General features: G+C 62.9%; 4 protein-coding genes across 4 annotated transcripts; all 4 read left to right on the forward strand.

Moving 5' to 3' along the window:
* Positions 1 to 48: 48 nt before the first annotated feature.
* Positions 49 to 660, forward strand: MNEG_0290 (hypothetical protein; the record flags this gene model as incomplete). The annotated part of the gene is made up of 1 exon (XM_014051216.1): positions 49 to 660. One exon carries the CDS (start codon positions 49 to 51, stop codon positions 658 to 660), a length of 612 nt encoding a protein of 203 aa, XP_013906670.1.
* A 2,208-nt stretch (positions 661 to 2,868) lies between these two features.
* On the forward strand, positions 2,869 to 3,870 carry MNEG_0291 (methyltransferase; the record flags this gene model as incomplete). The annotated part of the gene is made up of 3 exons (XM_014051217.1): positions 2,869 to 3,327; positions 3,502 to 3,558; positions 3,739 to 3,870. 3 exons carry the CDS (start codon positions 2,869 to 2,871, stop codon positions 3,868 to 3,870), a joined length of 648 nt encoding a protein of 215 aa, XP_013906671.1.
* A 1,024-nt stretch (positions 3,871 to 4,894) lies between these two features.
* Positions 4,895 to 6,292, forward strand: MNEG_0292 (hypothetical protein; the record flags this gene model as incomplete). Its single annotated transcript, XM_014051218.1, has 1 exon — positions 4,895 to 6,292. The coding sequence occupies one exon, from the start codon at positions 4,895 to 4,897 to the stop codon at positions 6,290 to 6,292; it is 1,398 nt and encodes a 465-aa protein (XP_013906672.1).
* Positions 6,293 to 8,873: 2,581 nt separating this feature from the next.
* On the forward strand, positions 8,874 to 25,188 carry MNEG_0293 (dynein heavy chain, axonemal; the record flags this gene model as incomplete). The annotated part of the gene is made up of 47 exons (XM_014051219.1): positions 8,874 to 9,188; positions 9,341 to 9,748; positions 9,909 to 10,301; positions 10,522 to 10,590; positions 10,764 to 10,865; positions 11,045 to 11,142; positions 11,323 to 11,723; positions 11,924 to 12,042; positions 12,264 to 12,352; positions 12,549 to 12,661; positions 12,879 to 13,021; positions 13,294 to 13,411; positions 13,572 to 13,653; positions 13,823 to 13,909; positions 14,167 to 14,305; positions 14,477 to 14,545; positions 14,733 to 14,855; positions 15,177 to 15,311; positions 15,458 to 15,623; positions 15,873 to 15,969; positions 16,184 to 16,244; positions 16,447 to 16,543; positions 16,769 to 16,974; positions 17,168 to 17,242; positions 17,448 to 17,556; positions 17,753 to 17,859; positions 18,033 to 18,174; positions 18,373 to 18,470; positions 18,657 to 18,731; positions 18,969 to 19,139; positions 19,377 to 19,430; positions 19,613 to 19,708; positions 19,974 to 20,077; positions 20,271 to 20,373; positions 20,614 to 20,742; positions 20,920 to 21,018; positions 21,206 to 21,301; positions 21,436 to 21,541; positions 21,752 to 21,936; positions 22,138 to 22,320; positions 22,516 to 22,743; positions 22,948 to 23,055; positions 23,291 to 23,616; positions 23,848 to 23,982; positions 24,271 to 24,360; positions 24,538 to 24,699; positions 24,960 to 25,188. The coding sequence occupies 47 exons, from the start codon at positions 8,874 to 8,876 to the stop codon at positions 25,186 to 25,188; spliced, it is 6,840 nt and encodes a 2,279-aa protein (XP_013906673.1).
* Positions 25,189 to 25,300: the final 112 nt, after the last annotated feature.

The raw sequence follows: 25,300 nt of genomic DNA on the forward strand, positions 1-25,300 counted from the left end.
GGCCAGCGCCTGCAACCAGGCCTGTTCTGTGCAGGCGGGCGGCCGCCGATGACGATGCTGCCGAGCGGGATGGTGCAGTTGGCGGGCCAGGGCCACCAACAGCAGCTTCTGGGGCATTTGGCGCCGCAGCAGGCGCAGCAGGCCCATCAGCCGCACCAGCTCTCGCAGCAGCCCGTCGGAATCTCTGCTGGGTATGCGCAGGCGCCGCAGCCGCTTCCGGAGGTGCGCATTCCCTTAGGCGGCGCCGCACTGGCCGCAGCGATCCCCGTGGCCGCTGCCGGCCAGGCCGCGCCACAGCAGCAGCTCTACGTCGCTCCAGGTATGATGCCGACCCCGGGTGTCGTGTTGCCTGTGACGAACCCGGCGTTTGCGATGGGCGCTTGGGCAATGCAGATGCAGCAGGCGCATCTGCAGCACTTGACCCAGCAGCAGCAGCAGCAGCTGCTGCAGCAGCAGCCGCCAGCACCTCAGGCACAGCAGCCGCTGCCTCAGCAGCAGCAGCCGCTCGTGTATGTTTACGCGCCAGCCGCTCCCCCACCCGGCCCCAAGCCGCCGTCGGTCGCCACGCCTGCGCCCCCAAACGGCTTTCATTCGCAAGCGGCCGCCGCCGTTGCCGGCACGGTGCAGTCTCACAGCGTCGCAGCCGGGGCGGCGCTATGAGCCGAGAGCCGCCAGCGGTGCCACTGGGGCGGTGCAATCATTCGTGGCCAGACCTCGCCATTCGTTGCATTGTCACGGCTTTGTCGGAACAAAAAGGCCCCAGCGTACCCGCGCAGCGTCTCGCCGCTCCAATCTGGGTGCCGCAATTCCTGCGCGCTTGGGCAAGACCCCGAGGCGCGTCCTGCACACTGGGTAGGCCAGACGAGAGAGGCCAAGCGGCGTCGAGGGCATGCGCGGGCGTTTGCTTCCAATCGCGACACGAGTAGGCTCCGAGCGAGGGCTGCGGTCGCGCCGCTTGCTGGAACCCGGCGGGGCTGTTGGCGCGGGCAGGATACACTTCGCCATCCCGCGCCGTCTGGGCGGTTACGCAGTCTCTTGCCGACAGTCAGATAGGCAGGTCTTGCAACACTTGTATCATCCAGTAAGAGGCGCTGCACCTGTCCACCGCCACTCCGCTGCCCTCCACTGTCAGGGCGGCAAAACTTTGAGCGAATGGCCCCCTTTCTATTGCATTTTTTTGGTGTTGCGGCGGGATTACCCCGCATTTTGTGTTGGACTCTGGTTATGGGACTCTCTGTTGAGGTAGTGGTCGTTCACAAAGTCATGTCATGTAATGGCCAAAAGCCCATGGTGCGCCTTCAACCAACAAGTTAGGGTGATGCTGTTGCCATTCGGGCTGCAAGCAGTGGGAGGCCTGATACAACTTGTGCATGTGTAAAGAGTGAAAGGCGCTCACAGGCAAGCTTGATGTGGTCCAATGTTCCGACAGCGTTGCCATTTGCTCAAGCAGCTCTCAGAGGACAGTATGAACAATCCCAGCGTTGCAGCTCTTGCGGCTTGGTGGCAACAATTGGGGCCGCATGTGCATTAACATCTAAGGTGTTGCTTGCTTGCTTGCTTGCTTGCTTGCTTGCTTGCTTGCTTGCTTGCTTGCTTGCTTGCTTGCTTGCTTGCTTGCTTGCTTGCTTGCTTGCTTGCTTGCTGCTGCTGCTGCTGCTGCTGCTGCTGCTGCTGCTGCTGCTGCTGCTGCTGCTGCTGCTGCTGCCGCCATTGTGTTGACCAGTTGACCAACACTCAGTTGTTCACGTCACTGGGTGCTGCCACTACGGTGACAGGTGGGTTGTATCATGGCGCAACTGGTGCAGCTCTAATGTTGCACTAGCACATACGCCCATGCTTTCCAATTCCTCCACCGCAACCATGCTGCTGCGTGTGGGGCGCCTCCGCCTGCTACGCCACGAGGGTAGGCCGCATTGCAGCAACCGCCATACGCACGCTGCATGGAGGCTGCATGCCCATTGCCTTGGGCCCAGCGAAAAGCAGCCACTGCCGGACGTCAGATCGGTAGCACAGGTCCCCATTCCGCTGTGCAGGAGGGAGCCCAGCAGCGTCGAATGTCTTGCAGCAGTACTAGAATGGCGATCTGACGTTTTGCACCGCATTGAAAGCTTGGGTGATTCCTTCGAAGCTGCGGACGGCGGCCCCGGTCGTGAGCTGCTGGAGGTGCGCATCTGCGCGCACCGCGTGCGACAAAGGACACGGTGGTCCCTGGCCGTGGCTCAACCAGCATGCCGTTGATTCAATGTACATAGGCCGACGGTGCGCATTCAACACATTAATCATTGCCCTGATCCTGAACGGCCCACACCGCCACAGCGAGAGGTGACCTGGGTGCTGGATGATGCTGTGGCTGCTTACAGGGAGAGCCCCAGCGCCGCATGGCTCCCATGCAGCTGGCAGCATCTTGGCCAGGAACTGAGGGCCGCAGATGCGCGCCGGCGGCACGGCGGCGGCGGCGGCGGCGGCAGCGGCAGCAGCGACCGAGAGGGTTGGCAGGTGCAGCTGCGTGCTCCTGTTGCTGAGCTGCGGGAGCTGTGGAGGCGGCGCTTGGAGGTGGGCGAATCACCAGGCCGGAGCCGCCGGCTGCTTGGGCTCTGCTGCGCGGAGCAATCATTCCCGCAGAGCATGCGTGCGCGTGCATGGTCGCAATCACGCACTCATGCCTCACGCATGCGCATGCGCTTCCGCACGCATGCGAACTGCAGTGCGTAGCCACACACCCTCATCTACACCGACCAACCGCTCTTGCGCTCCCAGGACCGTGTCCCATTCCAGTACCTCATAAACGCCGCCCACTGGCGCGATTTTGTCCTGGCAGTCGGCCCCGGCGTGCTCGTGCCTCGGCCCGAAACAGAGCAGATGGTCGAAATGGCGGCCGCCGCCATCGCGGCGAACCCGTCCCTGGCGGCCGCGCCCTGGGCTGACCTGGGGACCGGCAGCGGGGCCTTAGCGATAGGATTAGGCACGCTGCTGTCGAAGCAGCAGCAGCTGCAGCAACAGCAGCAGCACCAGCACCAGCACCAGCAGGAGACAGAAGGGGCGGCGGCGGGCAGTTCCCCGGCAGTGTGGGCGGTCGACTTCAGCCCCTCCGCGGCCGCGTACGCGGCAGCCAACGCGGCTGCGTGCACACCGCCCGGCGCGGTGCGGGTTGTAGTGGGGTCGTGGTGGGAGCCGCTGGGCCACCTGCGGGGCCAGCTGGGGGGCGTGCTGACCAACCCGCCCTACATCCCCCGCGCCCAAATGGAGGGGCTGCAGCGCGAGGTTGGGCTGCATGAGCCGCACAGTGCGCTGGACGGCGGGCCCGGGCCGGGCCTGGACAGCATACAGGTGCGCAGGCAGCACGCAGGCCTGTTGACATCTCGCGCCCGCAGGCCGCGGTTGCCGCGCTGCGGTTGTGGGGCGAAGGTCTGGGGCGCCGCTTGGGCTGCTGCATGCAGCCGAGGGACCCGCTGCGGCGCCGCCTGCATGAGGAAAGCCGGCCTCAATGCCTTACCACCCCAGGTGATCTGCGCCGGCGCTGGTGAGATGCTGATGGATGGCGGCTACATCGCACTTGAGGTGCGCCGTCTCCACCGCATGAGGCACAGCCCCGGTGCATCTGCGAGTGCGACCCCGTCCGCTGGGGGTTGCTTGCGCCGGGCGCCCTTTGTTGCCTCTGACGCATGTTGCTTGATACGTGCTCAAGGACTGTGTGCTCACGGGCTGCGTTCTCAATCCCCTGCTGGCTGCGCCACGCAGACCGCCGGGGACGATCAGGCCGCTCGGGTCAAGTCGCTGTTGGAGAGCTCTGGGGACTTCGAGGGTGCGGGTGTGGTGGCAGACTGCTACGGCGTGGGGCGCTTCGTGGAGGCGCGCAGGCGGCGGCGGTAACAACTCGCAAAAGATATGCGACGGCCGCGCTGCGTTGTGCGTCCAAATCGCAAGGGGGGAAGCACTTGCTGACTGTGCCACAGTGAAATGACCTGATGGGTCCAGGCATGTGGTGCTGTTGCATCAAGCAAGCGCGTCTTCCCATGATACTTCGGCAGACACATGTTCAACAACGGGCTCGCTGGAACCAAGATTTGATCAGGAACCGGTGTGCGACCCAGCCTTGATCAGCTAGCAACCCCTAGCTGGGCTGATGACTAAACGCTGCAAGGACCAACCACGAAAGTCCAGAGCAGGGTCAGCTGGGCCAAAGTCACCAAAGTTTGTCATTTTACCTTGACGCGCCGTCAATACTCTATGCTTTAGAACGTCGGACAGTGACACTGCGTGTACGCGGTGCGTGATCTCCGAATTCAAAGTCTGCGCCATCGCGCTGGGCCTGGGCCCCATGGAGGACTTGAACTATTCTTTTCAAAAGTTTTAGGTGAGCACGCCCCTCCCGTGCCTCGCAGGGCCAGCGGGAAGTGTTCACACATTGCGCGCCGCCGCAGGCCTATGGCCTGTGCCTGTGTGTCGCGGGGAGCCACTCAGGCGCTGGCAGGATCGGTGGGGTGGGCATGTGCGTAGATCGTACCTGCGACTGGGCAACAATCCACGCAGCAAGCGTGACGCTCCGCCCTTAGGTCGGGCTAAAGCACTGGCCGCACCCCTTCGACATGCCTCGCAGGACAGGCCACCCCGGCAGAGGCTGAGCGCTCCATTGGCATCGTGCTAGGCCGTCAAGTAGGCTTGCAGCGCTTCAGATGCGAGCGGCGCAGGGACAGTTCACTGTTACATAGCAGCAGCAGCGGGCTGCAGCAGCAGCCGGCTGCAGCCACAGCAGCAGCTGCAGCAGCCTCCGTGATCTGCGCCCACGTCTGTGGCCTCCCCGACCAGCAGTCGCGCTCAAGCCGATGCGGCCCCGTTCCCCTGCACTCGTCCGCATCCTTCCTGCAGGCGCGTGCGCTTGCCGCATGCCAGCATGATGGCTTGCTGCTCGGCCACCAAGCGGCATGCGAGCCATGCGCCCGCGTTGCTGCTCGGTATCCTCGTGGGCGCCTCCGTTGTGTTGTTCGTGGATGATGGGCGGATGGCAACAGCGACGCGCGAGCATGTGCTGCCACGGTTCGCCATCAGCCCCAGCCGTGGGGCACCTACAACTGGGCCCAGTGACAACGACACAAGCGTTGTCACGCCACCCAACAGCAGCACCTGCAACTGCGTCTGCAGCACTGGCGCGGGTAGCAACGCCACCAACACCAGCAGCAGCAGCAGCAGCAGCAGCAGCAGCAGCAGCAGCAGCAGCAGCAGCAGCAACAGCAGCAGCCCCTCCCCTCAAGGAGGTTTAGGCCAGCCGCCGCCCCAGCGCGAGGCCCTGTGTCGCCAGCCCCAGCGCACCTGCACGTTTGCGCACGCCAGCCAGCAGCTGCTGTGCAATGGCACCTACCCGCAGATGATCACTTGGGCTGACCAGGCCAAGACCAGCGCGGTCGGGCAGGTGTTCAAGCTGGCGCCAGGCTGCGTTGACGGGTCGGGTGCATGCCTCTTTGACGCTGACCCTGCTCCAGCCAGGCAGATCATCTTTATGGGCGACTCGCAGGCGCTCAAATGGTCCCTTGCCATGTTTTACTGGCTGAGCAAGCTGCCGAACGTCACATGCAACTTCACGGGATGGGAGGTGCACCAAAAGGGCGGGTATTACAATGTATCTGAAACGGTTTTCGGCAAGCAGGACTGCGGCGCCTGCGACAGCTGGCGGGCCGTGTGCCAGGGGCCGCGCAGGCGCGTGGAGTTGGAGTTCTTGCGAATGGAGTTTCTGATTGATTCCGAGCTCACCACACCTATGCGCATCCATTGGGACCACAACTGTGCCAAAGACCGCTCACCTCCATGCAAGTATTATTGGAACACCCAGCTCTTCCTGTTCGACCTCTACTTGAAGGCGCGACAGCCTCCACCCGACCATATCCATATCATGCAAAGCATGCACGATTGCGCGCGCCGCTCGCCGTCCGACTTCCGCCGCGACATGGCGTGGTTTGTGGACCTCTTGAACACCACGCTTGCGCCCAGCACCAACGTCTATTTCTGGGAGGCGCCGTCCCCGCAGAGCGCGCGGCAGCCCGCCGAGTACCGGGACGTGACATCCCAGGCGTGCATGCAGTGGATGAACGCAGCCGTGAAGGAGGCGATCAAGCCGTTTGTCGAGCGGACGGCGGCGGCGCCAAACGCGTCGACGCGCGGCCACGCGGGTTTCTATGGGGCCTTTGATTCGTACACGCCTACGGCCTCGCGCCTTGACCTGAACGTGGACGGCGTGCACATGCGGCCAGACTGGTATGACACGCTGGCGAGCGCGGTCATTGCTGGCACGTGCGGCTGACTTGTGGAGATTTCTGACTTATGGAGAATTGTATGGCTTGTCAAGGGGCTGTAAATCACGAACATGGCTCGGATCCAGGTGCATGCACGCAGACGGTGAAGCGCACAATGGGGGAATGCACTTGTGCAGCCGCGCATGCGGCAGCGGCGGCTAAAGAGTGCATGCCTCTGACCAGCGGCAATGCCCCTCTTATCTGAAGTCCAGCAGGGCCCCCTGTCTTGTCCAGCAAAACACTGAGCAGCATATATGTCTGCCTGATATGAAATGCACCTGAGCATATCAGCGGCCGGGCTCAACCGTAGCTCAAGCTGGTCGTGCCACCGCATGCACTTCCAGCACGACCACCTGCAGTCGCAGTACAGGCCCCAGGTGCCTGGTCGCCAAGAGTGCGGGCGGCGCAACGAGCAGGAAGGGGGCCACTTGTGTGCTTTCGTAATTTGTGCTTATACCGGATACATGAAGGGAGGCGCACCATACGACCTTTCCTGTAGACTCTATCGAAACATTTCAAGTGATCTGGGGGAGCGACTTGTGGTGCATCGCACACCATCATGCCGATAGATTACAAACGACATGATGCAGTCTTTCCGCGACGATCTCAGGTTTGACCACATTAGCTAGACTCGCAGCAGGGAGCAAAGGAGACATCTCGCTGCGGGAAAAATGCCGCAGCCAAATGACGGTAATCATCAGGTATGATCTGCACTGGCTGGCAGCTCGGCGACATGGTGCCGCCCCGTGACGTTGCTGATGGAGTGGCACTGCTCTGTGCTGTGTGCTCGTCTCCACCTGCCCAGGCACCGGGCAGCCTGAAGCAGCAGCTATACCCAGCGCCAAAGGGACCTGCAAATTCCGGCACCGGCGCCACAGCGGCAGCTGGCCTTGCAGCCCCTCCCAGTACGAAACGACAGGCAGGCGTCTTAACGCCTGCCAAGCCATTGGTGGGTTGCCGCGATGGCGCGCTCTTGAATGCAGTCAGGGTCCACCTGAACGCAAGTGGCGCCTTAATGCTGAACCGCTGCCGCACATGCAGGCGTCGCCGGCGCGCCACTTGCCGCCCCTGGACGGAGGCGCTGCGCTGTCGCGGCCAAGCGGCCAGCAGGTGGGCGAGGAGAGGATAAAATTACTAATGATATATGAGCAGCGCCATCAACATACTACTTTGCAATGTAAGTATTACAATGGGTACCTACACACTGCCCCGCCCACACGCGAAGCAGGAGCACCTGTCCGGCCCCAACGCGCTTTCGCCGCGGCCGCAGCTTGCGCCGCTGCGGGGCGCCAGGCCGCCGCCCCTGGGGCCGCCGCCGCAGCGGCTGCGTGGCGGCGCGCCGGGCGTGACTGTGGGTGATGGCGTAACGGCAGCAGCAGCAGGTGCTGTCGCTGGCCGTCCGGGCGCGTTGGCGGTTGACGTGTCAGCACAACCGTTTGATGGGGCACACATGATCGGCGGTCCAGGTGCGGGACTGAGCATGGGGGCTCTTTTTGGCCCGCAGATGGGCGACCAGGTGTGCAGCCACCACTGCGAGCCCCTGGTACAAAGCAGGTGCCATATGCATCAATGCATCTATCTTGCAGCAACACGACTGCCTCATTCCCGTCATTACGCAGGATACGGGCAGTCACCCAGGTCCACAGTGGCGCGTGCATCGTTAGTGCTGCCGAGCAGCCCCATGGCGCCGCCATCACCGATCCCCAGCCCTGCCCGGACCTCCATATTTGCAGCCGGCGGCCGCGGCAGCCCCATGCAGGCGGCACGCAGCACCTCGCCGCAGCCTGTAGGGGGCCTGGCGCAAACGACCGCGCCTCAAGCGGCCTCAGAAGAGCGGCCGCCGGGGCGGGCGGCCTCGCCGCCACGAGCTGCAACGCCGGCGCGTGGCAAGCGCGTAGCGCAAGACGGCAGCACCGCAGGCGACGGCGGGCCGCAGCAGCCGCGGCAGCAGCGCGACACGGAGTATGAATACATGAAGTGAGCAAAGCCCCTGCATCGGCAGCGTGCAGCGGCCCGCTGATTGCAGTGCCAGCCCAGTTTTCAATGGAGCTGCCGACTCGGCCTCTGCTGCATTGCCCCAGCCTGGGACATCACGTGTGTTTTGGTTGTACGTTGCCCCAACCCTCAAATGACCCTAACCCCTGACACCCAACAGGCTCCTCCACACACTGCGGCATTATCCAGCCACGGAGGACTTTGTTTACCTCCGCCCCGCGGCCCCACGCGCCCCCGGCGGCTGGAACCCGTACGCGCTCGACGTGGTACCCTTCGCGGCGCTGCGGGCCGACCCCGCGGCTGCTGCGGACTACTATACGCTCTCTGTGAGGGGCCTAACGCGCTACGTGGACGGGGCCAACGCCGAATTCACCAGTGAGCGGGAGCGCGGGCAGCGCGGGCCAGGCGGTGGCGTGGCGCGCGCAAGGAGGCGGGCTTCAGGGCGTGTGAGCGGTTGGCCTGCTCAACAGCTCTTACGCTTGCGTGAGCCGCGGTCGGCGCGCCGCCGCCAAAAAGGCAAGACAGCTGTGTTGTCTTTTATGGTTTCATGCGCACACGATTCGCACAACCCCCTGATGTCCGACATGACCAGCCATGGACCAATGGGAGCGCGAGGTGCAGCTGTACATCGGCCTCAGGCAGCTGCCTGTCTTCCGCCAGCACCGGCTGTCCAAGGCGCTCTCAGGCTGGCGCCGCGCCGTCGGCGGCGCCAAGGCAGCCAAGGCGCGCGCGGCGCTCGCCGGCGGGGCCGCACTCGGCGGCGCGCATGGCGGCGGTGGCGGGGGCGGCGGCGGTGGGAGCGCCGGGCTGTTCGCCCTTAGCCCTGCGTTCCAGGAGCCGCTGCGGCGTGTGTGGGGCCTATGCTGCGACGTGGCAGCGCTGAGGCTGCACGCCCTCAAGGCTGGGCAGGTGCGCCCCCGCCGTCCGCTGGGTGCCTGCCCCACCTGCCTGGACGCTGCCTGTCCGTGCTGGTGGCAGCGCCACAAAACGGCCGCACGCATCACGGGCTTTGGTTAACGCGTTTGGCATTGATCCTGATCAATTACTTTTGCCGATTGCAGGTCTATACCCTGCCAGATTTCGTCGAGGCCCACACGGACCAAGCCGCGGCCTGCGCGCGCCGCCTCTCCGCCTTCCGCGCCGACGCGCTCGACATCGCGCGCGGCGCCTGCGCCGCGTCGCTGGAGGCCCTCGAGCTGCAGCTGCGGTCGTTTGCGATCAAGCAGATCGGGTCGGCGGCGTCTGGGGACCCATTGGCACAGGCGATCGGGCTCGGCGCCCCGCAGGGCGCGGCCGGCGGGCGGGCGTCCGGCGGCCTGGCCAGCATGGGGGAGAAGGACGTGCGGCTCGTGCTGGGCGGCCTGGGCGCGTCGAGTGGGCGGCGCGCGGCGGCGGCCCTGGCGGCGCTGGCCGGCGGGCGCGGGGGCGGGCGCAGCGGGGGCGGCGGTGGGGCGGACCGGTCGCAGCAGGTGGGCGGACATCCTTGAAGCTGGGCTCAGCATGCCTGATCAGGTATCTCGTGTATTGCACTCTTGTATAAACTGTGAAGTCATGTGAACAGCATCGATGGCGCTATCTTCCATGGCGTCAACATTCCGCAAATCTCCATACTCCACGTGTGCTTCACAGGAGTTTGCCTACACGATGGCGGCATCGCGCCGCGCCGAGCAGCGGCGCCTACTGTCCTTCGTCCGGCTGGTCGACACGATGATGTCAGACACGCTGCACAGCTGCCTCACAGCTTCCGTGTCGGAGGTGCTGCAGGCGACCCGGCCGCCAGCGCCGGGGCAGCTGCTGCAGCTGCAGCTCCTGCAGGGCGACCGCGCCCAAGGCGGCTCTGCGGCCGCGACGCCAAAGGCGGGGCTCGCGGCGCAGCGGTCGCTGCACCAGGGGCCCAGTGGGAAGCAGGCGGCGGTAGCGGCGGCGGCGACGCCGGGGTGGGCGCCGCTGTTTGCGGTGGAGGTGGTCATGGAGGGGGATGGCGAGGGGCTGGCGTTTGTGCCAGACCCCGTCGCATTCAAGGTGAGGTGGGGGCGGGCCTCTTGCCATGGTGACCCTGGCCAGGTCGCATGCAGCTGTTTGCAGGAAGCGAAACCTGCTGAGCTGGCTGGGTCGCCAAAGATTCCGAAAGCGCCACTGGCCTGCGCGCTGCCCGCTTGTCGAGAGCAGTGGCAAACGCCCCCATGTGCTACGTGGCGCAGCGGCGCAACACCACTACACGCCTGCCGCTGCGCGACCGCAGGCGCGCGCCGCTGAGGTGCTCGCTGGCTTCAAGGAGTGCGCCACAAGCATCGAGCGCCTGTACTCTGAGGTAGCAAGGGAGCATTATCACTTGCCCCTGCCTGTATGAGGCTTGCATTTCTGTGCTGTCTGTGCACCCAACATTGTTGGTGCACAGCATCCCGCACCTGGGCTCCCTCTTTTGTCTATGCCGATCTCGCAAGCTCTCATAAGCAGCGCGATTTCCGCGCGCCGCTCCTGCAGGCGTCCCTGGTGCGCGGCGTGGTGGGCGCCAACGACGCCGACCTGGACGGGGAGCCGACCCCCCTGGCGGAGCTGGTGGCCTGCCAAGACTACGAGCAGCTGGTGGGAAGCTGGTTTGGTCTGTGTGACGAGTGCCAGGGTTGAGGGGCTGCGGGCGGGGCAGCAGGCCTGGACGCGTCAGCCTTCATGGACATTTATTAAAATAAATTTGAAAGAGGGAACGGTTCTGACGACCCTCGTCCCGCCACACGCATGTGGAATGACTCGTGCTGACGTCACAGGTGGAGGATGTTGCCGACTCGCTTGAGACCACCTTTGAGCGTGCGCTGCAGCACCTGTCCGGCTACCTGCCATTCCGGGACATGGTGCTGGCAGACAGGTGCGTCCCAGGCTCTAAATCTGCACGATTTCAAATTGACAGCACGGCAGCTGTGTTTTACATTGAGGACAGCTGGGAAAAATGGATTTGCATAGGGGAGAGGCTGGGGGGGCTGGACGCAGAGGGCTGGCTGGTGGGAGGTGTGGAGCTGAGAATCGCGCACGCAATTTGCCCCCCCAGGTCCCTGGACGTGGCCGGCCTCAGGGCCGCCTTCCTGCAGCACAGCGCCTCTGCGACGCTGGCGGCCGCCGAGGACGGCGCCCCGCAGGACGCTAGCAGCGCGTCCGCGCCGGCCGCCGCGCTGCCGGCGGAGCCCTCGCTCACAGCGCCGGCCGCTCAAGCCGCGGCTGGGCGCGAGGCGGCGGCGGGGGTTGCAAAGGACGGCGCTCCGGTCACGCTCGAGTCGTTCAGGCGCCTCCTGGTGATGCTGGCCAAGCAGAAAAACGAGATGGAGGCGCTCGCCGCCCACTGCGACGTCGGCTCCGTGCGCGTCGACGCCGGGCGCCTCAAGGCCGCGCTGCTGCCGTGGCCGGAGCTTCGGGCGGAGGAGCTGCGGCGCATGCTGCCGCGGTTGGCGGGTGGTGAGCGGCGGCTAGGGCTGTGCAGCAATGTTTGTCTCCAGCCGGCTTCTGCACTTCCTGTCAGGTGTCAAGCACGGTGGTACACCCAAACTTCGCAAAACATCCCACGATTTTCTGCCCTTCATCAGCTCCTGCTTACGTGCACATAACACGCCAACAATGATATCCACCCAACACATGCCAAATTGGTTCGACCCCAGAACTGCTCCATGCGTTCCTGGACCACGTCCACGGCGCGTCCAGCCGCATGAGCGCTGCCTGCGGCGGCGTGGAGGACTATGCGGCCAAGCTGAGCTTCCTGGGACGCCTGGTGGCGCAGGTGAGCGTCAACGTTTTAGGGAGTTGCGAAAATGTGGGGAGCCGATGCCACCACTACTGCCGCTGTTACCGCCACTGCGGCTGACGCCCGCTGCCAAGTCTTAGAGGTGCGGCCGCCCGCCGGGCCTGCACAGTGCAAAACTTCAAAACGCAAGACGCCGACCAGATCGAGTCGATTCCACTCTGTGAAATCTCTTGCTGTTGTCGTGCACTGTGTTGCAGGACAAGGCGCTCGAGGCTGCGGGTGCAGAAGTGCACGCTATCTACTCACTGTTGGACGAGCACACTCTCACGGCGCCAGCCGAGGACAGGTGCGCTTTGCGCATGCCCAGTCGCAGTAATTTTCGAAGCGACCCCTCAGCTTCCGAGAAGCGCAAACGGGGCGATTTCAGCCCACTGCCAGCTTGCTGCAGACGCCTGCACGTGGCAGATGCGCTTGTCTGTTTGCGTCAAATGACTGGCAGATCGGCCACGACGCACGCTGCCCGTTTTGCGGCCGCCTTGCAGGGCGGCGTATGCGAGCCTTGAGGGCGCCCAGGCGTCGCTCAAGGCGCTGGCAGAGGAGGTGGAGGGCGGCCGCGACGCCGCTGTGGCGCAGTACAGTGCGGAGCTCGATGCAGGTGGGGCGTGGGGACGGCCCCTGTTGCCTTGAGCATGCAGGCACGCACCTGGCAGCTGACAACGCCTTATGTGCAGCCAGGAATCAGCTGCTCAAAATCAAACCAGGATGCCGTTGCTTGACTCATTTGAAAGGTTGGCCAAAAACCGTGACACAGTTGAGTGGCGCCTCTTGACACTGTCAAAAGCAACGCTCGCGGGCGTGTCCCTCCCGTCCAGGGATGGAGGCCGCGGCCCAGGAGGTGGCGATGCTGCGCGATGCGTGCCACGCAGAGATGCTGCTCTCACCGGATACGCCGCCAGCGGCCGCGCTGGACGAGCTGGCGGCGCTGGACACCGGCCTGGGGCGGGCCAAGGCCGAGGTGAGTGGCTGCGTGTCCCATTTGTGCGCGGCCGCCACCTCATGTGCGCCGCTCGCATCCCCCCCCATGTTGCGGAACGTGTCATCTGAAGAAGTAGCCCTCTCATTCGCACCAGACCTGCATCGTTTGTGCTCCCGCTAGCCATCCGTGTGGCCGCAGTCGCGGCGAGCCGCGCCGCCCTGCCAGTGTGCCTACGCTACCGCCCCGCCAGCGCCCCGGGCATCCCTGTTTGGCTGACCCCTTCTCACACAAAACGCGATGTTGTCCGCCAGGTCTCACGCATCAACTCATACCAAGCCATGTTCAAGCTGCCCCAGGGCGGCGTGGAGGACCTGGCTGCGACCGCCAAAGAAGTGGCGCTCAAGACGGCGCTCTGGAACGGCAGGGAGGGTGGGTTGCGGCGCGCGCAGAGGGGGAGCCCCCCACTGCCAAAGCAATCCCTAGCTTGGGGGCTGATGCGCGTTCTCCTTCAGAGAGCCTTTGAGGAACTCGCAGCAACGCGTTGACTGGGCGCTTGCCGTGACGCACGCGCGCGTGCTCACCAATGCAGAGTTTGCGTCGCTGTCGTCAGAGTGGCGGGGGCGGAGGTTTGAGGAGCTCGACGTCCCGGTGATGGAGGAGGCCATGGCCAGGTCGGCTGCCGGGCGCGTGTCGCTGGGACTATGCTGCCGAACCGGTCCTGCAAATGCTGCACGCAGACTGCTGACGTGGTGCACAGTGCCAGCAGCTTGATCGGTTGTTCGCAGTCACCCAGCATGCCAAGCTCCACTTTGCTGAGCGGATTCCTGGCCCCCCCTGCAGGTTCCACAAGTCTGTGGCCAAAATGGAGCGCAGCCTGCCGCCCAACAAGCTGGTGCCCGCCCTCAGGGCGGATGTGGATGAGTTCAGGTGCGCGTGGGAATGCGGCTCATTTGTACCCCGCCTGCCCACTGACAATGGAAGGGCCCCTGGCCCCACTCGCGCCGCTTGGCTGATGCACCTCCCCGGTCGCTCACTGTTTGCGAACATGGGCGCTGCCCCGGCCCCACGCCAGCCATATGCAAAGTGCCTCTTGAGATCGTTTGCGATCGTGAAGCAGGCTCTCCCTGCATGCCCTTGTTGCGCATCACGCGCGCTTGCTTCAAACCGCCCCTTCGTGCTCGCAGGTCCCTGCTGCCTGTCATCTCTGCACTGCGCAACCCGGCACTGAAAGAGCGCCATTGGGCAGCCGCGGTGGCGGCGGTCGAGGCTGCAGGCGGGGTCCGGCTGGAGATGACGCCCGGCGACGAGGCCTTCACCCTCCAGGTGAGAGGGGATGTTGGGTCAGGCCAGGCACTCCTGCCCCCTGCTGCAGGCTGGCCGGCCTGTGCAAGTGTGTTCAATCATGCAGTGTTGCTTGCAAACCCTGCGGCCTTTGGCGTCGCATCGAGTGTGCGTCTGCAACTGTAGACTGTCCAACTGATGCAATCGTGCCAGGTGCTGATCGACTCTCGGGTGCTGGAGGCAAAGGAGGCCGTCGTCGCCATCAGCACAGAGGCGTCGCAGGTGGGGCCACACTGCAGACGCGGCCGTCCCCACGCAGCCACCCCAGCTGCACTGTCCACGCGCATGGGCTCCAATCGCTTGAGTCTGATTCAGACTCGCGCCTGTTGAGTGTAAACTGTCAGCCCTGGTCTTCCAAACTCGTGCAAAATCTACTTGTAAACCCATCAATGCGGCTTGTGACCTGCAGGAGTCGGCGCTTGAGGAGATGCTGGCCAAGGTCGTGGCGCGCTGGGGCGGCATCGAGTTTGTGGTGGTGCCCTACAAAGAGTCCAAGGACGTCTTCATACTGGGGGCCATAGACGACATACAGGTACGTGGTTGTTTTCTTGCAGAGTGGTGTGTGTGCTTGCGTGTGTGTATGTGTGCGCATGTGTGTGTGTGTATGTCTGTGGATGGCTCCAAGGGATGGGCCATCATACGCGCACGCACATGTGCGCGCACGTGCAATCTTGTGTGGCGGGATCTTGTGTGGGTGCAACTGCCTGCAAGCTTTGATTCTGTGTGCTCACGGTTTGCTTAGGCCTTGTCACCCAGGTGTGGCTGTCGAAGGAAGGGTCCTCTGCGCTCCCATGATCTGTGCGGCCCCCTCTGCTAATCAACTGAGTTGTGGGGAACCCCGAAACCCAAATAGGCCGCGTTGGAGGACAGTCTGGTGGCGATGTCCACCATCCTGGCCAGCCGCTACGTTGGGGGCATACGGTCTGAGGTGGAACGCGTGGAACGGCAGCTCTCCACCTTCTCAGACACCCTCGACCAGTGGGTGCAGGTGCGTGGGCAGCACAAGCCTGCGCCTTGGCACGCAAAGCAAGCCTCGAGCTAGACCCGTTTGGGCCCTGCTGACATGCCCAATAGTCTCAACCTCGCATAGAAGAATAACCCGTCAACTCCTGCCATCTGACGACATGCAAACAGGTCCAGAAGAGCTGGATGTACCTGGAGCCCATCTTCAGCGCCCCCGATATACAGAAGCAGCTGCCTGCCGAGTCAAAGGCGTTTGACCTCGTCCACCGGCAGCTCAAGGACGTCATGCGCCGCACCAAGGACCGCCCCAACGCGTTGCAGACCGCTGGCAACCCCAGTGAGCCGCCCGCAACGCCCGGCAGGGCAACAAGCGTGCGTGTCAGCGCAGCTGCTCTGTCCTGCCCCCGATTCACACAGCGTTGGTCACACAGCATTGGACAAGCGGCATGCACAAATCTGTTGGATCAGTGATGCTGGGTCAGTGATGCTGGGTCAGTGATGCCGCATACAAGAAATTTGTGCCAGGGGGTTGCGTCACCTCCATTCGTCTTGCGAGTGTGCATCCCCTTCTGTTGGTGTCCCTCAGGCCTCCTGGAGTCCCTTCAGAAGAGCTTTGAGACGCTGGAGGCCATCAGCAAGAGCCTCGAGGAATACCTGGAGACAAAGAGAGTCGCGTTCCCCAGGTGAGCTTTGACGGCCCTTCAAGCGAGGTGGATAACAGGGATCAGTGGCAATCACAAGCCCCAAGTTGCAAACCCTCAATGTACTGGCCGGGTCGGATGAGCCCTGCCTGATCCCTTGTGCTATCCAGTGTGCTGGCTGTGTTTGCTTGCTTTGAGGGCAGCCTTACAACATAAAATGCAACGTGCCGTCATTGTCGCTGCCACCGGCCTCCAGGTTTTACTTCCTGTCAAACGACGAGCTCCTGGAGATCTTGGCCCAGGCCAAGAACGTGCAGGTGGGCGTGGCTGCGCGCCCAAGCGTCCCTGCAACGGCCATGCGCCCGTCTCCAGCAGCAGCGCACCACTATGCATGCATCCGCTGCCTCGCCTTGAGTGTCGCCAAACGTCCGCATACCTGCAAATTGGCGAGGCATGTGTATGTGAGCAGCCAGCACGTGTGCATGGGCTCGCTCAGGCATGGCGCCCTTCCTTCTGCAGGCCGTCCAGCCGCACATTGGCAAGTGCTTCGACGGCATCCGGCGGCTCGAGTTTGGAGAGGACCCCAAGAGCACCGACATATTTGCTATTCTCAGTGGTGCGTGGGCGCACATACGTTGTTTGAGAATCAGATTGAAAGGGTGTCCTGTGAGGGGTTGGTCAGTACGTCAGGTTGTCAATCACTTGGCAGATGGATGCATGGTGTGTGCGGCCGGCGAGCAAGCTTACTGATCAATCGACATGCAGCAAGCCCATAGAGCTTAGAAGAGCCACTAACCAAACACTGCTTGCACGTCTCCCGCCTTCCCTCGCCCGCGCGCAGGCGAGGGCGAGCGCGTCAGCCTGGGCAAGAGCGCCGTCAAGGCGCGCGGCAACGTGGAGAATTGGCTGGGCCAGGTGGAGTCCGCCATGGTCGCCTCCCTGCGGCGCCTGGCAAAGGCGGCGGTGGCGTCGTATCCGGAGGCCGCGCGCGCGGAATGGGTGCAGGCGCCGCAGTGCCCGTCGCAGCTGGTCATTGCAATTAGCCAGGTGGGCAGTGTGACCACGGCAATCGCCAGGCTTGCTCTGCAGATACTATCACCTCTCTCGTGCTCACCCGCTTTGACACCCGCATCTGCACAGTCGTTGTCGTTCAAGAGCAGCGGAGGGCCAAATGCACTGACATCAAGCTGTACCCTGCGTGAGCTGCGCACCCTACACCCCACCTGCCACGAGCGTGCAGGCATATTGGTGCGCTGCTGTGGAGGAGCAGCTGGACGGGGACGCCGCCGCCCAGGGCCTGGCAGAGTTCTACCAGGTGAGGGCCTGAAATGAGTGGTCAGCACACTTAGCCAGGCGAGCCATTCGACACATAACCTCGCCAATCTGCAGCCTCAGAGCCTGCTCTCCTGCCCATCCTTAAGCATAGCGCAAGCACTCCATTGCTTTTCGCACGCCGTACTCAACACCTAGACAACCAGACCCCTCAACACCCAAACATCCCCGAATGCATGCGCATGCAGGTCAATGTGCAGCAGCTGGGCGAGCTGACGCGGCTGGTTAGGGGGGACCTGTCTAGCCTGGCACGCAGGAGCCTGGCTGCTCTCATCACAATAGACGTCCACGCACGTGGTGAGCAGAATCACTAAGCTTCTCTTGACTGACTGCCCGGCAGATGGTTGAGAACCAGGTTCTGCCGCGCATGGCAACGGCCAACTGCCTCTCCACCCCGCATGTCTGACGTTGATGTTCCTCCCAGCACCCCATCTAGTCACGCCTGATCAGCAAGGATGAACATGCCCCGTGTGCCGCCATTTCCGCGTCCCAGACATTGTGGGTCAGCTGCAGGCCAAGGGCGCGTCCAGTACCTCTGATTTTGAGTGGCAGATGCAGCTGAGGTACTACTGGGAGGGTGACGACCTGGTGGTGCGGCAGGTGAGGAGGCGGCAGCCAAAACATCAACCTGCACCTTGAGACCCCCAGGCTAAGGGGTCAACTTGCCCATGCTCAGTTACAAATCGTCCCGCTGCTGTGCAAAAAGGCGGTCTCACTCCACGCTATTGATCAGGCAGCCGAAAGCATTGGTCAAACCTGGTCGATTCCTGCAGGTCAACGCCTCGTTTGCCTACGCCTACGAGTACCTGGGGGCCCAGCCGCGCCTGGTGGTGACGCCCATGACGGACCGCTGCTACCTCACCCTCACGGGGGCGCTGCACCTGAAGCTAGGCGGCGCGCCGGCCGGCCCAGCGGGTGCGCGGGTCTGACAATCCACCAAACATGGTGGCATGCCGCACGTCCGGCAGCTCCGCTGCTGCTGACCATCTTGTGCACCGGTCAACTTTGATGCAACTCACATTTGCCGACGTTGCCTGATGTCAGCTGCACAGCATCGCTTTGGGTGCAGCAAGGCGCAGCCCCCTCGCCCCACCTCCTGCGCCTGGCGCCCAGGCACCGGCAAGACCGAGACCACGAAGGACCTTGGAAAGGCACTGGGTGTGAACTGTGTGGTGTTCAACTGCGGCGAGAACCTGGACTACAAGTTCATGGTGGGAAGACAGCCGGGCCCCGGTGGTCGGCTTGAGAGAATTTGAGTGGCGTCTAGCACCTGAGTTTGCAACCCCTGCCGATTTGCAGATCTTGCAGGAGGCCTCACTCGGCCTTTGGTGGGGTCTGGCTTTTGTCCTCTCAGCACTGAACACACGTACTGGTGGCTTTGTTGACGGCGGCCGCAGGGGAAGTTTTTCGCTGGCCTGGCGCAGTGCGGCGCTTGGGCGTGCTTCGATGAATTCAACCGCATCAACATTGAGGTGCGTGAATCAAGGGAAGCGACATTGTTATGCGAACGCAGGGCGCGGCGGCAGCCCATGACCCCCTCTGTGGAGAACCCTCGGTATCTCCAGTCACCACTATCTCTGGCTTTGGCGGCTGCTGTTGGCAGGCACTGTTTTTCCCCTTTCGTTGCAATCCTTCCAGAGCCCAGTCAGTGCGTATCAGGTCGTCCCGCGACCCAGGCGCACCCACGGTGTGTGCACCATGACCGACAGGTGCTGTCGGTCGTGGCGCAGCAGCTGCTGACCATCCAGAACGCCCTCAAGGCCGGCCTCGACAAGTTCTGGTTTGAGGGCCGCCCCATCCGCCTGGTTCCCACGTGCGGTGTGTTCATCACCATGAACCCCGGCTATGCGGGGCGCACCGAGCTGCCGGACAACCTCAAGGTGAGTCAGCTCGGATGCAGGCGGCGCAGCTGACTGATCCGTTGGGATGGCGCGGTCTGCGCGGCTTCAGGAGGGCGCGCCGGCGGGCGCAAGGGCCAACCAGGTGTGGCGGCCGAGCGAGGGCCTGGGCACTGCAGGTCAAGGGAAGGGCTGGCTGCTGCATTCAGCACTCCCAAGTGCTGGCCGCCGGTGACATCGACCGCACGAACGTCCCTGGCCACGCTTTCCCCACGGCAGGCGCTGTTCCGGCCCATGGCGATGATGATCCCAGATTACGCCCTGGTGGCTGAGGTGAGGGGTTGGCGGCCCATGGCTAGTCAAAGCCCCACCACAGCCCGCAGTCATGACCTGCACCCTAAATCGGACGGCCCAACCCTGTGCTTTGACGCTTGCATGATCGTGGGCCAGCCCGGCAAACGAGCAGCGCTGCATGTGGCTACCGCCAACGTGTTTTATTGCTGATGTGGCTGCAGGTGATGCTGTTCAGCGAGGGTTTCGAGGACAGCCGCGCCCTGAGCCGCAAGATGGTCAAGCTCTACAAGCTAGCCAGCGAGCAGCTCAGCCAGCAGGTGGGGCAGGGGAGGTTCGATCATGGGGGCAACCGCAATGGGGGAGGCTGCAAGCATGTCAGGCGCCGTAACAGTTGCACACAGGATTGTGTTTGCAAGCAAAGCTTCCCGTTCTCACATTTCCCACCGAGGGGAAACCCACTCGTCCGTGCCCACATGTAGTGGGGGACAGTGATACGTCCTAGGACGACGCCCCAAGATTGCACACCTATGAAACGCTCGTCCCACTATGAACCTTGGATTCACCCGATCTTGTCGCCATTAGGATCACTATGACTTTGGCATGCGCGCCGTCAAGAGCGTGCTCGTGATGGCGGGGGCGCTCAAGAGGGCCAACCCGCAGCTGCCAGAGGACGTGGTGCTCATCAGGTGGAGACGGCGCCATCTGCACTCAAGGCACCTGCTTGATGGACCAACAATAATGGACCCTGTATATGGTTGCCTGTGCTGCCTAGTGCAGTGTCGCCTGTGCATTCACTCTGACCACCTGCTCAGTGCAAGCAGACCGCCCTGTACAACACGCACCGCCTGACGCCTCCTTGTTGGGCCCAAAAACATCCAGGGCCATGCGAGACTCCAACCTGCCAAAGTTTCTGGCTCATGATGTCAAGCTGTTCTGCAACATCATCGGGGACCTGTTCCCGGGGCTGGAAGTGCCCGACCAGGTGCGTGAGTGCATGTATCAACATACACATGATCTTGCTCAGACAAAGATTGGGCGAGTGTGCGTGTTTTCAGCTTGCACGATCACTGATGGCAGCCCTGACGTGCGCACCCCGCAGCCTCGCAAGCTGTTCTGCTGACTGTGAAGCAACGCGTCGTGCCACCAGGTGACATGACAATCAGCATGACTACCAAATTTGTCCAACATCAGAGCAACTCCCCCCAACAACTGCTACTCCCAGGATCATGGGGACCTGGAGGGGGCCATCCGCGCAGCTCTAGCAGCGTCTGGCCTGCAACAGCCGGCTGCATTTGTCAACAAAGTGGTGCAGCTTTATGACACCTTTGACGTGCGGTTCGGAGTCATGCTGGTGCGCTGCCTCTGTACACAATCGGCTGCCATGGGGTCATCAGGAGTGCTGCTTGTATGATATACTGCAAGCATAAAATTTCGTGTCCATAAAGCAGGGGACTGCCTGGGACTGGGCTGGTTTGCGTTTGCGTTGTTGTCTGACTCAATTTTAAGAGGTATCCAATTACCACTGCAGGTGGGCCCCACCGGCGGCGGCAAGACAGAGTGCTACCGCGCGCTGCAGGCGGCCCTTACCGGGCTCCGCAAAGCGGGTCATCCCAATGACAAGTACCAGGTGCGCCTTAGCCACGTCTCCTTACGGACTTCCCACCACTCGCCTTCCTCATGTGTGTTGTCATTGCATCTGTGGAGGCCAACTTTTTCTCAATCCCTGGAAGTCTGCCCATCCTGCCTGCCTGCCTGTCTGACGACCTCGCTACCAGCCTCATCACCCTTGCCCTACACCAACCTTGCATGCCCAGACCATCCGAGCACACGTGCTCAACCCCAAGTGCATCAAGATGGGGGAGCTGTACGGGGAGTACAATCTGCTGACCAACGAGTGGACGGACGGCCTGGTGGGTCGCACCTTAAGGCCAGCCCAGAATATGCGCGGGCCCCTAACATGCTGTGGCAAAAAGAGGACTGCAATGTGTGCGGCTGTCATGGGCCTGCTTGACTGTTTGCGCGGCGCTGACCTCCGCCCGTGCAGGCGAGCGCGCTGATCCGTGGTGCGGTGGCAGACACGACGCCTGACAAGAAGTGGGTCGTATTTGACGGCCCAGTGGATGCCATCTGGATTGAGAGCATGAATACAGGTGAGACAAGCGAATTTGTTTAATCCACCACATGCAATCAATTAGCAAGCGCAACCCATGCCAAATCAGACCATCCAGTCCTGAAAACCATGTGCACAGCTGTGCTTCCCACTGGCCAACCATAAACTGCTAACAGCTGCCCCATGCACCCTCAACTGGCAACCCCCTGTCTCACGCCGGCTCTCAACACCCATAATCTCCTACTTACAGTGCTCGACGACAACTGCACCCTCTGCTTGCCAAACGGCGAGCGCATCAAGCTCAACCCGTCTTCCATGCGTATGCTGTTCGAGGTCGCTGATCTGGCGGTCGCATCCCCGGCCACAGTGTCGCGCTGCGGCATGGTGTACGTGTCGCCAGGGGAGCTGGGGTGGCGACCCTTCATTCAAAGCTGGGTGAGCGGGGCCAAGCCGCCGCAAGTTGTGATGCAATCAAAAACTGTCTGAGATGGATGTCTGGATCAGCTGGCCTCTCTAAACACTGTCTGGCATATTGCTGACTGTGCCGAGGGTTCTTGTTGCTTCCCTTCACTGTGCAATTAGACGCGCCTGGGAGCCTGTGCTTTCTGCCGACCCGCCTCTGCACGGCTGTTGCAGGCTGCGGAGGGCGGGAAGCTGGCGGCGTCGGCGCCGCAGCTGTCTGCAGAGCAGCGCGCCGCGGTGGTCGCGCTGTTTGAGGGCCACGTTGATGCGGGCCTGGCGTGGGTAAGGCGGCACGGCAGGGAGCAGATTGCGTCGGTTGACAACAACCTCGTGGCCAGCCTGGCTGCCATGGTTCAGGTAAGCACTCTTCAAAGCAGTGGTTACAGCTGAGCGGATCAGTCATTCTATCAGTATTTTCTGCAAATGTAATAGTGCCATTGTAGCGTTGCATGGCGCTCGCTGCTGATGGGGTGTGTCGGAATCTCCACGATTTCCATGAGTGCACCCGCTCACTTCACCACGCACACGGCTCGCGCCATCCCTCACACACAGTCTTTGCTGGACCCCTGCCGAGGCCTCGCCCTTCACGCCATTGAGGGGGCCGCGTTTTCGTCGGCCCTTGGCGCCCTCTTTGCGTTCGCCTTCGTCTGGGCCATCGGCGGCAACCTGGCCGCGCCCTGCCGCGAGGCGTTCGACGAGTTTGCCAGGGAGGAGCTGGCACCCATCGTCACGTTCCCGGGTGCGCATCTCAGCAGCCTGGACAGGGACAGCGGCGGCAAAGTATGGCACAAGCACTGCCCAGCGGCTTGTGGGGGCATTTGGGTCAAACCAGCCAAGAGGCTGCTTCCATGTGGAGACACATGTTTGTCGTGAGCAGCATTGAGCACAAACCTTTATGTCGCTTACGTTCTGTAAGCCCATTAGCACACACCCTGCTCACCCGTATGCGGAACTCTAGGAGGAGCACCTGTGTTTGACTTCCAGGTGTTCATCTCAAAGGGCGGCCCCAATGAGCCGACAACCTGCGACCTCCGGCGCTGGTCTGAGAGCGTCCCGACCTTCGTGTACCGCCGGGACCAGCCCTTTTTCCAGGTGGGTGCTGGGGGCAAATGGCTAGCACGCTTAACAGCATCCAGGGCTTGGGTCATGCATGGGGTTTTGCGGCCATCGCGTCGACCGTGGCTCATCAGCAGTTGGGTGGTGACACGGAAATTGGTCGGGTGCGACGAGCCGGATGGAGAAGCCCCGAAGCTTTCGCACCGGCAGCTCTCGCAACGTGCGCGCAAGCATGCCACCACAAGAATCAACACCCACTCTTGCCCGCCAGATGCTGGTGCCAACAGTGGACACTGTGCGCTATGCGGCCCTCATGGACCTCTGCCTGGGGGTCGACCGCTCTGTCCTGCTCACCGGCAGCACCGGAGTCGGCAAGTCTGTCATGGCCCAGGCCGCACTCGCCGCGCTCAGCGGCGCCCCCGCGCCGGCGCCGGCGAAGGGGGCGGCCGGCGCGAGCAGGGGGGCCTGGGGCGCGGCGGCGGCGCGCGGCTCGGCGCGGGACGTGGTGGCGCACACGGTCGTTTTCAGCGCGCAGACGGGCAGCCTGGAGACGCAGCTGCTCATGGAGTCGAAGCTGGAGAAGAAGCGGAAGAACAGGTGGGCGCAAAGTTCCTGCATGCATTGCAACATTTGTGCAGTTTTGTTTGAGCAAACACCTGTCGTGCACCTGCGCATGATACATCAAAGGGGGGCCGTGCCTGCCGCTATTGACTGGAATCGGATCAAAGCACCTACCAGACTGCCAATGGCGCCTGCGGCCGCACGAGACCTGAACACTGCATGCGGCTGATTACGTGCCTTTGGACCTTGTGCAACCGTATCACGTAGGTACGGCGCCCCTGCCGGGCGGCGCGCAGTGTTTTTCGTTGATGACGTCAACATGCCGGCCAGGGAGGCGTTCGGGGCCCAGCCGCCGATTGAGCTGCTGCGACAGCTGCAGGACTTCAAGGGCTTCTACGACAGGTGAGCTGTTTGTGTGGCGTCGTGTGGTGTGGTTTGTGTGTGTGTGTGCGTGTGTGTGTGTGTGTGCGTGTGTGTGCGCGCGCGCGCGCGCGCGCCTGCAGCAAACGCGGCCAGGTGGATGGCAGCGGCCTGTGCTGTCAGCGGTAGTTGGTGTGTGGCGGTATCCCGACGCAAATGGCCGTGATGCCAGCCAGTGAGGGACCCTCCCGCCTGTCCACTGGGCGGCTAGGGTTCCAGCGCGAGCACTCTTTCCCCACCTCGGGGCTGCTGCGCGCCCAACCGTCACAGGAAGGGCCTGTTCTGGAAGGAGGTGGAGGACACGGTGCTCTGCGCCGCCTGCGCCCCGCCTGGCGGCGGCCGCCAGGAGGTCACTGCGAGGTGCGCGGCAGCTGCGGCTGCAGCTCCCCCGGCAGGCAGCATGGGGCATACAAACAAGGCTTGGTCTTGTGTTTTACGGATGTGCGTGTGCAACCATCAAGATTAATCAGCAACAGCAATGAGCAAGCCCCTCAGATGACGTGGATGTGCCCACCTGCCACTTTTCATCGTCATCAGGTTCCTGCGCCATTTCACCATGCTGGCGGTCCCCCCGCCCTCCGACGCTGCCACCAAGACCATTTTGACCGCCATCCTGGGCGGCTTCCTGTCGGACTTTGGCGCCGACATCAAGGCCCTGTGTGGGCCCCTGGTCAACGCGAGCGTCGAGGCTTACAACAGGTGCGCGCCGCCTTGGATGACGGCTTGAGGGGGAGGGGTGCTTGCTGATTGCTGCTCTGGCCCCTGATCATCACGCCCACCGCCCGCTGCTTGTCCCGGGCCCTCGAAGCAGCATCGTGCATGGTGCACTGGAGCTGATGCTGCGCGAGGCGTTTGGACCTATGTGCGGGTGAAAAGCGGGCCGTAGCTGGATGTACAATTGTGCTTCAGTAGAATTGGCGATCCATCTGAACTTTGGCGTTGGCTTGAACCCTGATCAGGATCTCGGAGGAGCTCCTGCCAACCCCGGCCAAGAGCCACTACACCTTCAACATGCGAGACTTGTCGAAGGTGGTGCAGGGCCTGCTGCTGGCCAGCCCCCGCGCCCTGTCGTCGCGCGACCAGCTGGCGCGCCTGTGGCTGCACGAGTCCTGCCGCGTGTTCCACGACCGGCTGACCTGTGAGGGTGACCGAAGGCAGTTCAAGACCATGCTGGTGCGTGGCAGTTAATGAGCAACAGAAATCGATGGAAGCTGCAGGTGTATCTAACTCAATACACGTGCCCCCTGAGTTTTTGCATGGCTTTTGCATGGCTTTGAGGTACGAGTTATATGGCGCACGA

The sequence above is a fragment of the Monoraphidium neglectum genome (genome assembly GCF_000611645.1).
Source record: "Monoraphidium neglectum strain SAG 48.87 unplaced genomic scaffold scaffold00021, whole genome shotgun sequence".
NCBI lineage: Eukaryota > Viridiplantae > Chlorophyta > Chlorophyceae > Sphaeropleales > Selenastraceae > Monoraphidium > Monoraphidium neglectum.